Below are 18,793 nucleotides of genomic sequence, written 5' to 3'. Positions count from 1 at the left end.
CAGAGACGAAGTCAAGCAATAGGGAAATAACTTATTTATTGTTAGTATTATAATATATAAATATATTATATAATTATATAATTATATAATATATAAATAATAATACATGCTGTTTATGGAGAGAGAGAGAGAGAGAGAATGCATATGAATGAATAGTGGTATAAGAGAAGGTACAGGATGGAGACATAAGGGTATGGAAAAGGATGTGTTGAAATGAAGAAGGAATGGTCCGAGTAGAGAAGTCCAGGAAGGAAAACAATTAAAGAAGGCTGAAAAGACCAAGTGTTGAATGTTACTGAGATATCAAAGTAAAACAAAGAATAAAAAAAGGGCATCAAATTTAGTGATAATAAGGTCAGTGGCAAACTTAGCAGAAGCTGTTTTGATGGCTTGACAGGCTCTGATAACAGTGACTTGAGGAATATAGGGAGTGATTCATGAGGAAATGTAGACTGGTGCAGAATTTTTTGGAAAGACTTTCTATGAACAGGGAAATAAGATAAGGCAATAGTAGAGGAAAATACCACGTTAAGAAAAAATGCTATGTTGTTCATTTTTGAAAGATACGACTCCAGAGTGTATAAAGCCTATGAAAATGATCTAGGTTAGGAAGCAGCAAACCCTAAGATATGAGGCAAACCCAGACTGCTGCCCATTTTTGTAAATAAGGTTTTATTGGGACACAGATGTTTCCTGCTTTTACATATTTTCTATGCTTGCTTTCATGCTACAATGGCAGATTTAAGTGGTTGTGACAGAGACCATATGGCCAACAAAGTCTAAAATATTTACTACCTGGTCCTTTACAGAAATATTTTTCCAACCCCTGAACTAGATCAAAGAAATAATTTTGCTATATAAGAAAGCAAAAGATAAGATAGGAATGATAAGGTAAAATTACTTAGAATTTACGAGAGAACCGGTGGAGGCATTCTTTCAGGCATATGCAATGTTACTCCTTGGGAAGTAGAATGTTGATATAATTCCCTATAGTTTGAAGGTGATTCTCCTCAAGTTCAATTTAAAAATCAATAAATCTGAAAAGATTTAGCGGCTATGAACAAGAATAAATTAACTAAAATAACAACTAAAATACAAAAATCTACAGGAATTTTACATCTTTAAGGATTAACAATTTTAAGGAAAAGGTATACACCTAATGATCAAATGCTTTTATTCTAGATTATAAAAGTAGGGATCTAAGAAACTCACCTGCCTCATTTTCAGTTTCTACTATAGTCATCCATAGTAATTTAATGAATACATACATGACTAGAGAAGATATTTGAGAATAAGTATTACCTAAATAAATCATTTTTTGTTAAATTTTCAAAAAAATGGGTATTTTTCCAGGAAACTATAATATTGTGATTCAAAGTCACAAAAAGGCAAAAATACAAATGGATAAAATTTATAATTTTTTCTTAGTATTATATCCAAAAAGGGCACTACAAATTTTTGGTGGATACTTTTAAATTTAAAGGAAATGATAATGTCCATATAATTTTAACTATCTCAGAGTTAGAAAAGATCAATTATTAAATATAACAACTGATAAAGATAGCATAATATCTAGCCCCCTTCTTAATTAAGACAGGTTTAACAATCTTAAACAAAAGTAAAGTCAATGAGAGCTGATCTAGGTAAGAATAGTATGAAAGAAACAACCATAATTTATTACAGAAATGCAAATAACATTTAACATTAGGAAATAAAAATATATACACAGGGTGCCAAAAAATGTATTGCACATTTTAAGAAAGGAAAACTATTAAAATTGTAATACTCAATATATACCGATAACAAAAGATGAATACAAGTCACGTTTGACTCCTGCAATTACAAGGGTGCTCAAAGTGATTACCATCAGTGTCCAGACACTTCTGATTATGGCGAACTACTGCTTGAGCAACGATGACCAAAGTGTCCATTTGTATACATTTTGTGGCACCCCGGTATAATTCATAATATTAATAACTAAAAGGTGGAGGAAAAACATGCCTCATAAAAAGAGAAAAACAAAATGCCAAAAAGTCACTTAGTAAAACTTCATGTCTATCCTGATGAATGTATATTTTATAAATGAGACTAGAGGTATAATAAATGTGAAAAGTTTTTACCTAAAACAAAGTATTTCATTCATTATTATAAACATAGCACTGAGCCCAGTGTTAACACCTACTAATGTAGGTACACAATACATTTTTGTTGCATAAATAAATGAATGAATAAACAGAATGATAAAACGGACAAAAAACAGGAAATAGTCTGTGTTAAACTTAGGAACAAAAAATGTTCCTCCAAATCACAGTAATTATTTCATATTATTCTACAAGATTTAGTCAATAGAATATAGAAAACTAAATAAGTAAAGTAACAATTACAAAGTTAACACTTTTTGTATTTTACAAAATTAATGTTAACTAGACAAAATATTTTTAATTAATTTACTGAAATTAATTGATTTGGTAAAATATAGATAATTACATATGCACAAATATAGTACATGTATGTTCTTATATATGTATTAGAATTTTAAAATGAATCAACTCATCTTTATTGGGGACCTAAGAAATGGGTAATATAAATGGAGCTCTATGCCATTTTTACACTATCTGTAACATTTCCTTTCGACAACTGTAGAGATTTCAATTATTTCCCTTATGGATTCATAGATCCACATAATCTCAGACAAAATTGTGTTTGTGTGTGTGCGCGCGCGCGCGTGTGTGTGTGTGTGTGTGTGTGTGTTTTCAGTAAAAAAAACAAGAGAAAAATGCAAAATTTTATTTCAAATAAAAATAGGAAAGAATAACAAGGACAATTGTTAAAAATACGTAGAATTTAACAGTAGAAAGAGACATACTTATAAAACCTAAAATCTATTTTAAAACTATAATAGTGTAAAAATATGATTCTGATGCAATAGAAAGTGAATCCATGGGAAGAATACAAAAATAACAAAATTAATATGGATATATGAAAATTTTACTTTAAGTAAAACACGCTGGGAAAAGTATAATTTTTAGTGAGAAAAAAACAACTAGGTCTGTTTCACATGATATACTAAAGAATATTTTAGGTAGATTAAAGAGTTAAATATAAATATAAACCTACAGAGGAAATGATGTAAGTGAATGTTTACTTACATAGATGCTGGGAAAGGCCTTTCTAAAAATTAAAGCAATGAATGAAAACCAGTGCTATTGTAGACTTCATGGCTATAAATATAGCATACTTCAAAATAAGAAATCTAATAATACCACATATACAAAAAAATTATTCTACTGTTCTCAAGCTGAAGATGTAAATACTAAACACTAAAAAAGGTGTCAACTTGTTAAATGAAGAATGTAATAAATAATGTTGGTGTATATGTGAAAAAATGATTAACTCATTTAATTCATGTGATACAAGTATATTTTTGAGATAATGATTTGGCGATACGAGTTAACTTTAAAGTTTTCATTATTTTGACTATGAACTTTCTCTTCTAATAATCTAAATGGGGAGGTCACTGAAGAAATATTTGTAACAGTGAAACAAAGCATCACAAATGTCCAACAAAAGGAAGATATAAGTAAAACATGACACATCTTAGGGAAGTAATTTCAAAAAATAATGTTTAAAAAGTGGTTCTATTCATTATAAAATTTGAACTTCAAAGTAAAAAAAAATATGTATATAAATTTGAACTTCAAAGTAAATATATATATATATAAATTTGAACTTCAAAGTAAAAAATACATACATATATTACAAGCTTATTAATATATATAGTTTTCAATGTCAAATTAATCTTATAAACACCCATACATAGATGTGCATATAAGTACATATAGCAGAATTTTTAAAGTACTTTCACTGCATAATGGGGTTTTTGATAGTTGTTTATTTTCATAAATAACCTCATGTTTTCAACATTTTCTGTGGAATTATCCACTTATAATTAGAAAATAATAAAATATAAAATATGTCAGTTTAATCCACAAAATTACACATGTTCATATTTCAGAGTAATATTTATCTGTCTGCTTAACTGAAGAGGGATAGTCTGACAACATTAATAAAGTAATATGTTTGTTTTTGTGATTAATCACTATGTTACAGTAAATTTTCAGTATTTTAGTAAATTCTCAGAGAGAGAATGGATACTATCTTCTTTCTAGGACAATGCTCCTCACTAATCTTCATGTTTTGGTGGAGAATTGTATACATATTCTCAAGGAAGATGTTATACTAAAATTAAAGAGGCAAAACGTTGGAATACTGATTTAAAATCATCTCTTTTCCTCCAGTCATTTGAGAAAAGACAAAGTATGAGTACATTAAGAATCAATGGAACTATGATTTGGAAAAGGTTAAATATGTACATTTATATTTTATGTTCTTTTATCTTTCAAGTTTCAAGACTGGAATCTAAGCATCGATTCTCAAAAAATGTTTTAAAAATCAGATTAGAATGCTATAGACCATAACTCAAAATGTAAAACTGATTGATAATCCGGCAAATAGAGAGGAGGGTAAAGAGATTGAGAAAAGTAAGGTCAGGATTAATGGCTCTTTGCTGTCACACTTTGCTGCAGGTCAGAAATTACAGTGGGGACAGCTACCACTGAACTGGCATCCCTGAATATAATGGGAACAATAAGGTCCTCCATGCTGTGGACCTCGTGCCAGCACTGAATTGCCCAACACAAGATAAGCATGTTTACCATAAGAGACAGCAAGGTCACAGTAGTAATAAAAATAGTGTGATTCCAAAGCAACGTATGAGGTCGTCTATTTAATCACAGTGCCCTTAGGACAAAAAGGACATGAGCAGTCCACTAAATTCTTACTTGATCTGTGTAAGTGGAAAAGTGCTAGGTCAAGTGAACAGAAGTCCGACTTGAATCAGATTTCTGGCCCAAACTAAAGCCAGTTTACAGATCCAGAACCTTTTGAATGAAAGGCAGGTCAGACACCCTTGAGGAAAGATCCTGCTAAGCAGCTAAACTATCAAACATGCATACTCTTAATCTTTCTCCTGGCCTTCCCCAAAGGAACACACGGCTATTTACCAAGGTGGATGTGCAATGGGGAAAGTGAAGTAATCAGACTTTGGGGGATTACTGGACGTTGTCCCTGAAATAAGATTAAAAATATAACCTTTGGTGCCCTACCCAGGGTGAGGGCTCACTGTGATTAATGGATTAATGGTTCACTTTTGGTTCAGGTCCATTTCACAGCGCTTCTAGTGGGTCTATGAGTCTATCCTGGGGTTATTTTCCTAGTTCCAGAATATATAACTGGAAGAGACATACTCGACAACTGGCAGAATCCCAAATTTGGAGTAATTCCACCTTTCCAATTACAAAGAAAACAACGTGTAGTCTTCTCTTGCAAAGATAACATTTTTCTTTTATATGTAGGATGTTTCTTTTTGTTAAGAATCTGTACCGAGTGGTGCCCTCTATTTCACAGCATGCAATACTATCACAGTATGTATTCTATGGGGAAATTTAAAAAAGAAATGTATTTCACTTTAAAATACATTACAGGTATTGGGAGAAAAATAGGAATTATATAATAATATACTTATGCAAAAATAAGAGCTCATTTTATATTTAACTAAATATGCACACTAGAGAAATATTGGGTCTTCTTAAAAATCACATATTAACTTATTCATAAGGAATACCCTATATACTGTTTGAAAATTCCCACTCGTATGAATAAATACTTTAGGAAAATTAAAACTGCCTCCATTTGTTAAGAAAATGAAAGGAGGAGTATAATTTGATCAGACTGGAAATTTGTAAGTTGTTTCTATAACCCATTTCTTCTTTAGAGTTAATACCAGTACAAGAATCAGAAATGCTGCTTTCTTTGAAATGTGAATAAAATGTTCAGCAAAGGGAGTATTTTACAAATCCCAGGGTATTATGTAAATAGTAGTGTGTCTGGTACCCAAACTAAATTACAGCTCAGACAAGGGACTGAAAGTTCAGGTTTATTGTTCACTTTAGTAAAAATGTAACCACAACACTTGTTTCTACATCACGGAGTATTATAACCATCATTATAATAATAATAACAATGAAAATAATACAGCCACATTGTATTTTGCATTTTTCTGTAGACAATAGGGCTTATGGCTAATAATCATTTATATTTACACTGAAGCTTTTTATGGAGGAATTCAGAGTGGTTTTTGAATAGTAGCTCATTAATCATTTCAACAAGTTAGTTGGAAAGTTATTATCCCAGTTCAATAGATGGAAAAATTATATCACAGAAAGGTCAGATATATATTTACTTGTCCAATATTACAGAAGTAAAGTGAGTCAGTTTCAAATCTCTGAGACCTCTTTTTCACCCCTCGATCTAACCACTGGACCAATGCAATTTCGGTCCATGTTGCGGTTTGACCATCAACCTGAAGTACTTTAAGGCTGACCTCTCTGCTATTACTTTTACAGACCTACAAACACAGAAAAAAAATAACAATTTTTTATCTATGGAGACCATACTGAAAAAAGACTCAGGCACAGTTAATATATATTTCTATTTTTTTTTCCTTTTTGTTTTTAAGTCTTATTAGAAACGTTTAACAATAGTTGGTGTCAATTTAAAATTATAAATATCAAATACGTAATAGTGAAATGTACGATGATCAAATTTATGCTAAAACAAGAAATATTTTCAGGGCTTCATATGAACATAAATGAATTTAATAAGAGTCAGTCAAAGGAAACAAAAATAAACTTTCAATTATCCCCAGCACCACCAATAATTAGACCTTTAGGAGAATATTAAAGAAAGAATGTAAAGTAAGTTGATGGAGGAACTGAAAAAGCAAGCATAGATTTCATACCAAAAGACTGTTGCTTGATTTTTTTGTTTAAACAGTTGTAATGAAATTAGTGTAATCTCAATGTTTTATTTGATGATAGTTAATTTCAAAAGAAGACAGAAAAACAGAAATTGTTATCCTTTAAAATGAAAGTACACAGTGAATATAAATTAAATGCATTGACTTTCCAAAATCAAACAATGTATCATTGGCTATTCCAAAATTAGTGTCCATATAGCTTTGCTCTAACCTTAAAAAGGAAACTCAAATGGAATCAATTCATGACTCTATATATTCCTATTTAGACATATACATTTGCTTACTGAGATCTTAAAAAGTGAGTTTTCTTAAACCCATCTATATTCATATTATCTTGTCAGATTCGAGTACTCAAATATACTGTAAAATCAATACACTTTTAGCTTTTAAATTCAATGATATTTGAAGATTTCAACCATTGAAATATTAGATAAACATGATAATTATAAATTTGTGTAGAAAATTTTGTTTTAGAGTTATTTTCTGTACCTTAAGATTTCCTTTTAAAAACAAAGTGATAAAAATGTTTACTGCACCTTACTTTCTTCTATTAATACTATAAGAATTTATGGGTTTTTTTTAAACCCCATAAGGTTTCATGATTACATCTACACTCCTAATGCTAATGTCTGAAAATTCAGTAAATACACAGAAGACTAAAGTAGAGAAAACAATCTTCTAAGAGATGGTGCTATGGTTACCCCAAAATTCAGAAAACAATCAGAAATCAAGGCAATGATAGAAGAAACATTTTGATGTCTTTAAATTTTCCTTAATGACTCTTCCAAATATTTACTTTTGAGGCAATTCATGTGAACTGAACAAGTTAGTAAACAACAGGGTTTATTCAAAAGTATAATATATATCAGTGTTCTATCTGTGCAATACATACTTCTGTTTTTCAGATATAGTTATGTGGGCTACATGGCCCTTAATTTTACATGGTTGTTTAAACACAATTGTATTTCAAAGTTACTTTGATATTTATGTTTAAGAATACCATTTATATAATATTAAAATATAAAGTATCTCATTTTCATGTACAAACATGTACAATAATGTCAAATATCATAATCTTATTTAGTTATGCATGTGTTTATTATTTATTTCATATCCAGGGTTCAGCTTTTGTTCCATGTTTTCCGTTTAGCAAGTTTATTCACAATTTTTGTAAAGTATATTTTTCTGATTTTTTTTTAATATTCTATTACTTTAATTTTTCACTACTGTGTATCAACTTTGCTATCATTTCATTCTCAAACCTTATTTTTACAAGTATTATAATATGTAAGATTTGACTTAAAGTCAACTATCTTTCTTTTAAAGGACTAATTTCCAATAGTCACATTTGTTTAGATCTTAATTTCTCTTGACAGTGAAAGCATTATTTTTTTAAACTATTTAGCAGGAGAATAAATTATAGCTTTGGCACATATCAAGCAGTTTCAAGCATATTAAAGCAGTTTATTAAAAAGCCAGTGATTTTGATACCATAAGAAATACTGTGCTTTTTGTCAACATTCCTTAAGTTACAGTTAAAATTGTAATGGCATAGTGCATGAGAAATATATCCTCATAATTTCTCTTTCATTTTAAGAATAATGAGATTTTATTAAAATCATCCAATAAATGATAATCTTTTGGTATTATAAACAACAATTTTAATTTGTAAAACATATTCAACATCACTTTCATGCTTTTCACTGATCCAAAGACATACTAATTTGTCAAAACTACCAGTATCTGGTAATATACAGGTTGCCACTGTTTCACTTTGATTTAGTGACTCATGAAACTCTAGAGACATGAAAATTCTGATGACTCACTGTCCCCAATGCTAATATTACCAAGCAACTTGCAAAGCATAAAGCTATCTATAAATGTAGCTCTAGGACTAGATTCTATTGAATATAGAAAAATCTCAAAAAGAAAAATTCTGGAATCATGACGATTACTGGGGTGTGTCAAGAGCTATGCATTTGCCAGACATCTCAACTTGGGATCTGAGAGATAAACAAATTGTTAAAACCTTGTCCATGAGATGCAAACACGAGCTAATTCTAGAAAAAGTTATTGAACCCTTTATTATCAGTTTAAAATCGCTCCTAAATTAATGTCAGGCCTTCTTGGCAGCTGTCTCTCTTCACTACCACCATCTGCAGATTCTAATGAAAACTCTATTCACAAATAGATTTTAATTGGATCAAATACAGACTATAGATTTTTTAAAAAGTCATATTTTAAATGCTTCAAAATTACTAGTTGTTTGGCATAATTTAAGATATATAAATTTGTGTGTGTGTCTTCGCACATGTGCACATGTGTGTACGTGTGTGTGTGTGTGTGTGTGTGTGTGTGTGTGTGTGGTACTTTCCCCTCAAGCATGAAGAAATTGTATGGTTGTTCACATCGCAGGCCATTTTTTTGTTTTTTACTAACTGAGTAGTTCTTTCTTTTCTCATTGGCAATGAATATAAATCGCTCAGGTTTTTTAGTATATCCATCTTCCTCTTGTGGTCCTGGGAATGATCAGAGAAATTGTACAAAGTTTACTACTCTGAGGAATGTTTTGATTTGGGATACATTGTGCTAGTTGAATACATTCACGAAGTGATGGGTCACAGAGAAATGAAGTGACTAGTCCAAAGTCACACCAAAAATGACAATGTGTAGTTTAAATTCTGCTTTTCTTTTCTTTCTTTCTTTTTTTTTTTTTTAAGAATATTAGACTGTCTAGACATAAGATACTTAGAACTTTAGAGAGATTTAATATTTACCCTAAGAAGTACGTTCCTGACTTACAGATTCTGGTCATTTTAACCCTTATTTTTCACTAATACTTCAAATCTTCAAAATGGACAAAAAACTTAATGGAAATACATTTATATTCTCTCGCAGTATATGAACATACATATACTTACATACAAACACACACCTATATATACACATAAATATACTTTATATGAATATACAAAGTATACTTTCAATTACAATATTTTAATATGATACAGTAGTAGTTAGCCATTAAAATAAAGTTTATTTTCTATAGCTTTATGTTGGTAAGGTGTTAAACTCAATGATACTGGTACTGCTTTACTTAGAATCCTCTTTGAACATATTATGGTTTTTCCGTTCTTAGAAATTCATTCAGTATACTTCAAAATGTCAATTTCTAAAGTTTAGAAAGATGTTAATAACCCCTTAAATCAATAGTTTGGACCTGACCTAAGACACTCAATAAATATAAATGTAAACTGTTATAAATGGTCTACACCACCCACTGCACAGCAGTGAAAGAAATAATGTAAGCCCCAAATAACCCATATATTTATATTTTACATGATTTTGAAGAGTATAACCAAAATATCAAGTATTTGGAAAATATATATCTAATGTAACCTATACTCCCATTTTCCTAATGACAGCAATGTTAGCATTTTCTGGGATCATTAAACTTTATATTATAATTACTTTACTTTTAAAAACCCTAGATAGAGGATGTCTTTAGAGACAACTTTCATTCATTTTAAAGTTTTACCAATTTCATCTTTTTAATTCAAAAGACACACTTGAAATATTCTTTCTTGTCCTATGTTCAAATGACTGATTTTATAAATGTCCTTGCTATTTTCAGTTGACAAACATGACCTAGAAGAACCATATTTTCAAAAATTTCTTCTATATAATCTTTACATACACTTTTGGTATGCAGGATCAATTAACTTCATAATTGTTGTAATACTTTTAGGGAGATAAATCTATGTAGGTTCACAAGCTATTTCCTAAAGGAAGTAAGTATTAGCATTTTCTCTTTCATGACACCTCACTAAGTTTTAGGCAAAGCTATATCCTTTTGGCATTAGGTTCTCTTTACTGAGCACATATTGAGGACACATTAAATGATTCATTCCAACCTAGCACACTGATCCACTCAAAGTATGATGATTGAGATGTATGTATCTATTAGAGTTGAGCCATATATCATATTAATTATTCATAACTATCTACTCTATTCGTCTTTTATAGATATAAGAGATTTTTACTGCCTAAGTTATTACAATATTCTCCTTCAGTTGATTAGCATAGAATGTGCACACGGACTTTTCAAAATTAAAACTTGTAAAGAATAGAGCCAAAGTAATAGACTTTGTAAACTGTGTGCTATATTTTTCTCAGGGTGTCCCAGACACCACACTAATCCTAAATCCTATTATTTTTACTTTCTTTTCAAAAGAAATAGACAAAATGAATATTTTAACTATAGTTAGACCATGATACATGAATATAACATCAGTGTATAAGTGGAATTTTCAATTTAACACAATTTTTTTTTTCAAGGCACTAATCTTAGAAAATTAGCATTTGGTGCTAAGTTTCCTAGTTAAACATTTATGGCTTTATTGGGTATTGTTTGACATTTTGAATTTTAAAAAAGCTACTTCACAAAATTGTATTATAAATATTCTAATAGTCCTCTATTTTTCTAAGCTATTGATATGTGAGGTTGATGAAAATAAAACCAGACTAAAACCCAGCATACCTCTACTGTCCTAAAAAAATCATAATCTTGGGCAAATCTTTCCTTTCTCTTGGCTTCATTTTGTAGAAAAGTTTTCGCAACAGGAGGAATTTTACTCCGAGGTGACAAAGAAGTAAGGGAAAATTATGGTTTTCAAAACAAGTTTAAGAATTTGCTTTTTCTCAATTCTGATATCCAGCTATAAACTATAATACATTGAATATTCTGTCAGAAAGGGGGAGTGGTGGTTGCAATGTTTGCTTTTGTGTGTTTGTGTTTCAAACAAATTAATGTTCATTTAAATATAGCTTTATTGGACCCCTAACACTTGAAAGTGAGTTTAAGGTCTTAAATGTTTAGCTTACCATTTTCTCCCTTTTCAGGCATGGAGAGTTTGATCTACTTCAACAGGACTGCCATTTTGAATCAATAGCTTCATTATAATATTTAACTAAATTCTTCATTACTTAACATCACAACACCACGTCCGTCATTCATCCCCAACAATACCACTGCAATTTCCTGACCATAAACACCATTCTACATAACATCTATAGTATCAAAATGTGTTTTCAAACACTCATGTTTTTATGGAATAAAGCAGGTTTTTATTTTGTTTGTATTATTGTAATGCCTACAGTCTCTGAAGAAATAATCTCTGGAATTTAAGATCTCTGAAAAGGTTTTAGAGCCACTGTTCTTAATCCTAGTCTTCAATAATCTTTCTTCTTTAGGGGGGATTCTTATAAATAAAAATCACCATTCTACTGCAAAAGTCAAGAGAAAATGAATAAATGGTTCTGGACTTTTCTTTCCTTTCTATATTACTAGCCTTTAAAAGGATCTCAAACTATGAAAAGAATCTAGAATAAAACAGGATGAATTTGTTTTACTAATATTCACATATAAATATTGACCTGAAATAAAAGCATCAAGCCTTCTTTGATTTTATATAAAATATTTTATTCTCTAATTTTTAAGGGCTATAGCATATACAGGTAAATCTAGGATTACTTTTCTCATTTTCAATCATGAATAAAAAAGGAGAAACTGAACTCAGAAGAATAGCTCAATACTCCATATTATACTGATTTGCAGATTATTTCAAACTCAAGGAACATTTTCATTAGCATCTGCATTTAAAGTATGGCAAGATTTGGGTATATATTATCAAAAAGCAAATATATTTCCAACTGTTATATCTAGTATTAAAATGGGCCAAGTCTTCAAATACCCATTAAAAGTTTCTTTTGAAAAAGTAGTGTTTAAAATTGGATACTAAGATGACAACCAGAACTTAACCTCTCTTCACTAGTTCATTCCAGCAACAAGGCCCTGGCAGTCAGTCTTTGCACTTTTTGGTCAACTTTACCAAGAAAAGAATGATTTGCAACTGGTATTACTTACTAACAAGTTGAAATATGTGACTATTTTGATTATTATGACTATTCATAAACATGTTCCTGTAAGGGATCTTTAAATTAATAATCAGAAACTGGGTCAAAACTTCTCATGAAAACAAAAATAATAAATAACATGAAATGCCTTCATGTGAGGCTAATATTACAGAAAGCAAAAAATACCCAGAACTCAAATCTCTCTCTATTTATTTATAAATATTTGCAACACTTAGTTTTGGGTAAGTTTAACAAGAATGCACATTCTTTCTTTTGGGGATGACAACAATGCTGACAGACAGTCTCTGTTATGCCTGTCATTATGTTATTGCTAAATCATCCACGATATCATGACCTGATTTTAGTTTCCACGGACAAGTCAAAACATGGAGTTTAAGTTTCATTCTAATTATCTATAAATAGCCAGCACTTAAGAAACCTTTGAAAAAAATGATCTATGTCCAGTAATTTAAAAAAAGAAAGAAAAAAAGGAAGGAAGGAAGGAAGGAAGGAAGGAAGGAAGGAAGGAAGGAAGGAAGGAAGGAAGGAAGGAAGAAAGGAAGGTAAGAAGGAAAGAGGGAGGAAGGAACGAATAGATGGCAGAGAAGCGGACGGAGGGAAGGTGGGAAGAAGGAAGAAAGGGAGGAAGACAGACATCTTTAAAAACCTAATACAATTACACAGTGGGCCTCTGACATTCCCTATGCTGGTCTAACAACTAAACGGCAAGTAACACGAACACAGTTATCCCTGTGAGATCCCTGTTGCATGCTTTAATTAAAAACTAAAATGTACAACAAAAATCAAACCTTGGGCAAATTGCTCTTTGGTTTAAATCGTCATTATCTCCTGGAATTTTGGTAAAATCACTTTGTTTTTAAATTAATCTGGCCTCTCCTTTACTCCATTACAAAAGTCAAACAACAAGAACCAGACACAAATTTTAGAATGAAAGAATTTTGTTTGTGTATATGTGTGTTGAGTCCAATGCATGTATACAAACTCTTTAAAAAAAAAAAAAAAAAAAAAAAAAAAAAAAACAGATGTTGTAACATAGTGTTTTATTCCAACTTAATCTCATCCTTGAATGAACTTCCTTCAAATTTCAACCATAAAGAAAGAGAAAAAAAAGCAGTCAATTCCTGGTGGTTGTAATTTAATAAAGTAACCTTTCACACTGAGCAAAAGCCAAAAGCAAAAGGGTCATTAATCTTTCTAGTGATTATAGACACCTCTAGAGCTTCAAACATTTACCTCTCCTTCCCCGCAGTAGAAATGCTTTTAGGAGGATCATGGTTCATACCTCACATTCCCTGGAGCCAGAGATGGTATATGTGCAGGGCCCAGATCCATTAACGGATATATCCATGGTCTCAGAGTTTGTAGGCTTATAGTCCACGTAGTACTCCTGTAAAGGGGAATTCATCTGTCTTTCAGACTCTCTGGTCTTTTTCCGCCGCCTCTTCATAAGAGAGTGCTGCTGAAGTTGTTTCATGCTGGCTGGGTAGCGTTTCCAAGACACATAGATAACCAAGAGGATCATGGCCACTGAGAGGAAGAGAGCCACACTTCCTGCAATGATTTTGTGAAATGAAACATGCTCATACTCTTGCTCTGTGCCAGGAATCTGAAACCCTGGAGAGGGGCTTGGTGTTTCAAGGGTGGGTTGGGTGGGATCAGATTTGGAGAACGTAGGTTTAGGGATGATCAGAGGCTTCTGGGGAGTTTGGGGTACCAGGTGGGCTCTTTCTGTGTTGACAACCTGGACTTCAGAGCAGATATTATATGTTTCTACTGCATCACTAACCTTTTCACCCTGAATATGTTTAGGTCCTGCACATATCATGGTGCTTTCCTTATTTCCTTTGAAATTCTTAAGCCAATAAAATAGAGGACAAATGCTCCGACTGCACTCCCACATATTTCCAGACAAAGTGATGGATATTAATGATATCCACGCATTGACAGTTTCCTGTGAGATGTTGGTAAGCTTGTTGGAATCCAAATTCAATTTTTGCAAATTGGGCAGACATTTAAATGTGCCCGGCTCGATTCCTTGGATGTCATTCCCTGATAAATCCAAGTTGTGTAAGGAACTCCATGTCCATGTTAAGCCTTGGCTAATGGAGCGAATCCTGTTCCATTGTAAGTAAATTGAGCGGAGGTTGAAGAGACGTGGAAAATGAGCAAAATTGATCTTGGAAAACTGATTGTGCTCCAAGTGGAGCTCCTTTAACTTCAAGAGGCCAGCAAAAGCGTTTCGGGACAAGCTTCGAAGACGATTGTAACCCAAATCCAGGAAGTCAAGATTTCGGCAGTCTTGAAAAACTCTTATTGGCACAGTCTTCAATGAATTGGATCTCAAGTGCAAAATGATGAGTTTCCGAAGGCCTTTAAATTGTTCCGATTGCAATGTCTGAAGCTTATTATAGGAAAGGTCCAGATTGCGAAGATTGGGAACTGGGTGAAAAGTTTTATTGTGCAGATAGGTAATTTTGTTGGAGCTTAGAATTAATTCTTTCAGTCTACGGATGCCTTGAAATGCATCTTCATCCACTGAGCTAATGTAATTATGGTCAAGATAAAGCCATATAAGCTGGTTAAGGCCGGCAAACTGATTGGATTTAAGTTTCTGAATACTGTTGAACCTTAATGATAAGCCTTGTGATCCTCCGGAAATGTTCTCTGGGATATCTGCGAAAGCATGAGACTCACAGTACACAATTTTGCCATCGCATCTACAGTTCTTTGGGCAAGCTCTCTGAGCCCCCGTGAGCATAGCAAGCAGCAGTGTAGAAAGTAGCACAAGCACCACACGCATGCCTCTCAGCTGCGTAATTAAATGGAAACCTACAATGTTAAAAGAAGACAAATGCACATTGTAAAGCTATTAATATAAATCACCAATATCAGGGGCATTTCATCTAGTGCAGTAATGGGACAGTTGATTTAAGAACAACGTGTTTAACATTGAAAGCCTTGTTGTCTTCAGTGTTGCATGTTTGCTATTTAGGTTTCATTCTTTTTTCCTTGATTTTCAAATCGCCATAGGGCTGTAGAACCCAGAACAGCTTTCCCGAGTTTCAGGAGTACACTTGCACATCAACACTGAAAAGTACAGTCTTTTCACCTAATGACGACATTTTAATAACAGCAATATTTGTCTAGTCGCTCTGTCAAAGACCAGTACCAAAAGAAAGAATACTAAGTCCTCTGGAAATGGCAAAAATGTGACTTCCTAAACCCCTTCCTCATACATTTTTCTTACTTGAACGAACAGGCTGTGATTTGGCAAAGGAGCTCCAGTAAGCTAGCAAGGTAACCCAAGTTCGCCCTGCCTGAAATTGTATCCTTATTGCATACTGGAAAAACAATACATGAGCTCTGAAAAAATAGCACTGGGACTAATGCGGGCAGCCAATGAAGCACAGTATGAAGACTAATGACAGTGCAAGGTACTCTCAAGGAGGTAATAGGCATATATGTGCTTTCCACATTCAAGAGGAGCTGCTTTCTGTGCTCCCCCTGCCCAGTGATACAGGTACACAGAGCTCTGACTACTGATTACACAGAACGCTCCAAAGTTAAGATCATCAAATTCCTATTAAATAATGGCATAAAATGCAAAATAATCTTGTGTAGTATTAGTTTTACTGTTATTTTTAACATAGCTGCTTTTGCAAATATGGGGAATAAACAAGTAGAAAAGCGGCAAACTACCATTCCCCTCCCCCATGCCAACCTGCTCAAATTTCTCACTGACTTTTTTTCCCTCCCCTACCTCCATTAACTTCAGAAAACCTGCATTAACTTCAGAAAACCTGCAAAGTTGCAACCTATTGGCACTTGCGCTGCATTTCCAAGTCATAGTATCTAAAGGGACGTCTTTCCTCTGTCAACAGTAGATTTATTATTTCTTAGTGGTAGAAAAAAAACAAAAAACAAACTACCTTGTGATGTGATTTCTCTATTTCTCTTAAATATTCATATTTTTAACCAAGAGGCAATCAGCCAAACCCCTAATCAAAAAAAAACAACCAAAAACAAAAACAAAAAAAAGCGCAAAAAAACCCAACAACTCTCCTTTTACTCAATTGGTTAAGAATTTTTTTTTTTTTTTCTATTTGAAACCCGATCTTGCTCTCTGTCCTCTTGCCAGCTACAGACTCATTGAAATACATTCCAGCTCTCCCAGACAGGAGAAAGGGGGGGGTGGAAAAGCCAGTCACACTTGAAAAAATAAGACTGGCAAATGACTGCTGGAAATTTGGAAGCCGGGTTCAAGATACAGCTTCAAAGATAAGACAAGACCTTGCGCGACCTCTGATAAAGTAGAGACCCCACCCCTACACACACAGTAAAATGTTAACAATCTTCCTGACAGTGATCAGAAATACAAGTATGGTTAATATTAGCAAGAAATAGAAGCAAACACAATGTTTTTCTCATGCTCAATTCCCAAGCTGTGCATACGCATACAGAAGAGGCAGTTTTAAAGACTATTTCTCTCCAGTCTAAGTCCGTGTTACGCATTTACAAATTAAAAAAAAATACAAAAAGGAAAATGATCTAAAAACATAATAGCAACTGTAGCGAGTCAACTGGAAAACTCAGAGGCTGCTGTTTTTTGCCTGTTTCCTGTCTTTTATCAGCTAATGCCATGACTGAGGACAGGAAGCCTAGGGGATCAGCTTTGCTAAGCAGAAAACAACAAAAGTTCACTTACCCATCCTTTGTCATCCAAAAGACGGTTCCCCCCCCTCCGCTTTCTTCTTATTTGGTCTCTGGGGCTGAAACCATCACCACCTTCATGACACAGTGCGGCTGTCATTCACACTGTTCTGATCCCGCATGTGAGCTAGCAGCCCCATACAAACTTCCCCGGAGAGGACAGGCAAAAAAATATATATACATATATGAAAAAAAAATCAGCAAGGGCTGGCATGGGGGGCAGGGAGAAGGAAGCCGTTGGGGGGGGGGGGGGTCCTAGGCTCTGAGGAGCATTGTGTAATTCACCAGAGACCCATCAGCAGTAATTGGCAATCTGTGCAAAAGAGCTACAGCACACCTCAGAGGTAACCAACTTCTCTGTAAAAAGAGAGGAGGAAAAAAAAAAAAAAGAAAGAAAAAGAAAATCTTCAGAATACCTGGCATTCCTTATTGTGCTGGCTTTTGCCATCCCCAGATAAAGCAATTCATCCTCTGGATTTTCAGTTCTGGAAGCAAGCAGGCCTCCTGTGCTGTATGAGACCCCCGTTTAAAAGCTATGCAGGCTTGGTTTATCCATTTAGCTGGTCAGGTTTAAAGTGTTTTGTAGCTGTGCTGAGAGGCAGCCCTTGTCTAATTCAGAAGGCTTTCCAGAGACTGATGATGCTCAGAGCTTGTTGGTGCTAATGCTTGAGTTTGTGATACACTGAGTGCCCTCCGCTGGAGAAAACAGATTGCACATTAAAGACGGGAACAAGTGAGCCTGTCAGTGGTGTGCAGCATTCCCTCTCTCAGAAAGGGAAATTAAAGGCACAGGATCACTTTTTTCCTCTTCAATAATATATATTATGAAAGGTTTATGCCAAGGAGTACCATTCAGTGATATCACATATTTAGTAAAACACTGCTTTCTAAATATTAAGCAATTAATTTTTAAAAGTTGCCTTGACCTGATTTTTTTTTTTTTGCTGTGCATGCACATATCACAGAGAATTTAATTTTTTCCAACAACAGAAATAATTTGAATTTTATATTTGTTGCCGTTGGTTGGTTTTATTTATTTACTTTTTATAAACAAACCACATACACAAGCAATCTTCTTCAAGAGAAAATATATTTAGATCGCTTTTAAAGACGGTTAGATTGAATAATCTTAGGTCTACTGTTTTAAATTCCCACCTTTTGATAATAAAATAAATGTGCAATTTTGTGCATTATATTGAATAGTCTAGAGCTTTACTTTCCATAAGTGTACATTTTTAAGACGTCAAGCAGTCACCTTTAGTACTACAT

At 33.0% G+C, this 18,793-nt stretch overlaps 1 protein-coding gene across 4 annotated transcripts in view; it reads right to left on the bottom strand.

Moving 5' to 3' along the window:
* Nucleotides 1-18,195, bottom strand: part of LRRTM4 (leucine rich repeat transmembrane neuronal 4) — a 712,979-nt gene extending 694,784 nt beyond the window's left edge. The window contains exons 1-3 of one of the 4 annotated variants that reach the window (XM_081068380.1): nucleotides 17,941-18,195; nucleotides 14,097-15,643; nucleotides 2,483-6,466 (exon numbers count right to left, since the gene is read on the bottom strand). In XM_081068380.1, coding sequence (XP_080924506.1) covers nucleotides 6,275-6,466; nucleotides 14,097-15,643; nucleotides 17,941-17,947 — 1,746 coding nt within the window. In that variant the 5' untranslated portion in view covers nucleotides 17,948-18,195 and the 3' untranslated portion in view covers nucleotides 2,483-6,274. Of the gene's footprint in view, nucleotides 1-2,482; nucleotides 6,467-14,047; nucleotides 15,644-17,519 lie in introns of those variants that run through there. The other 3 variants (XM_081068381.1, XM_081068379.1, XM_081068378.1) reach the window with 3 other exon arrangements.
* Nucleotides 18,196-18,793: the final 598 nt, after the last annotated feature.

Source organism: Rhinolophus hipposideros (genome assembly GCF_964194185.1).
Source record: "Rhinolophus hipposideros genome assembly, chromosome: 12".
Lineage (NCBI taxonomy): Eukaryota > Metazoa > Chordata > Mammalia > Chiroptera > Rhinolophidae > Rhinolophus > Rhinolophus hipposideros.
Note: the sequence above shows the minus strand (reverse complement) of the source record. Positions and strands in the feature narration are given on the sequence as shown.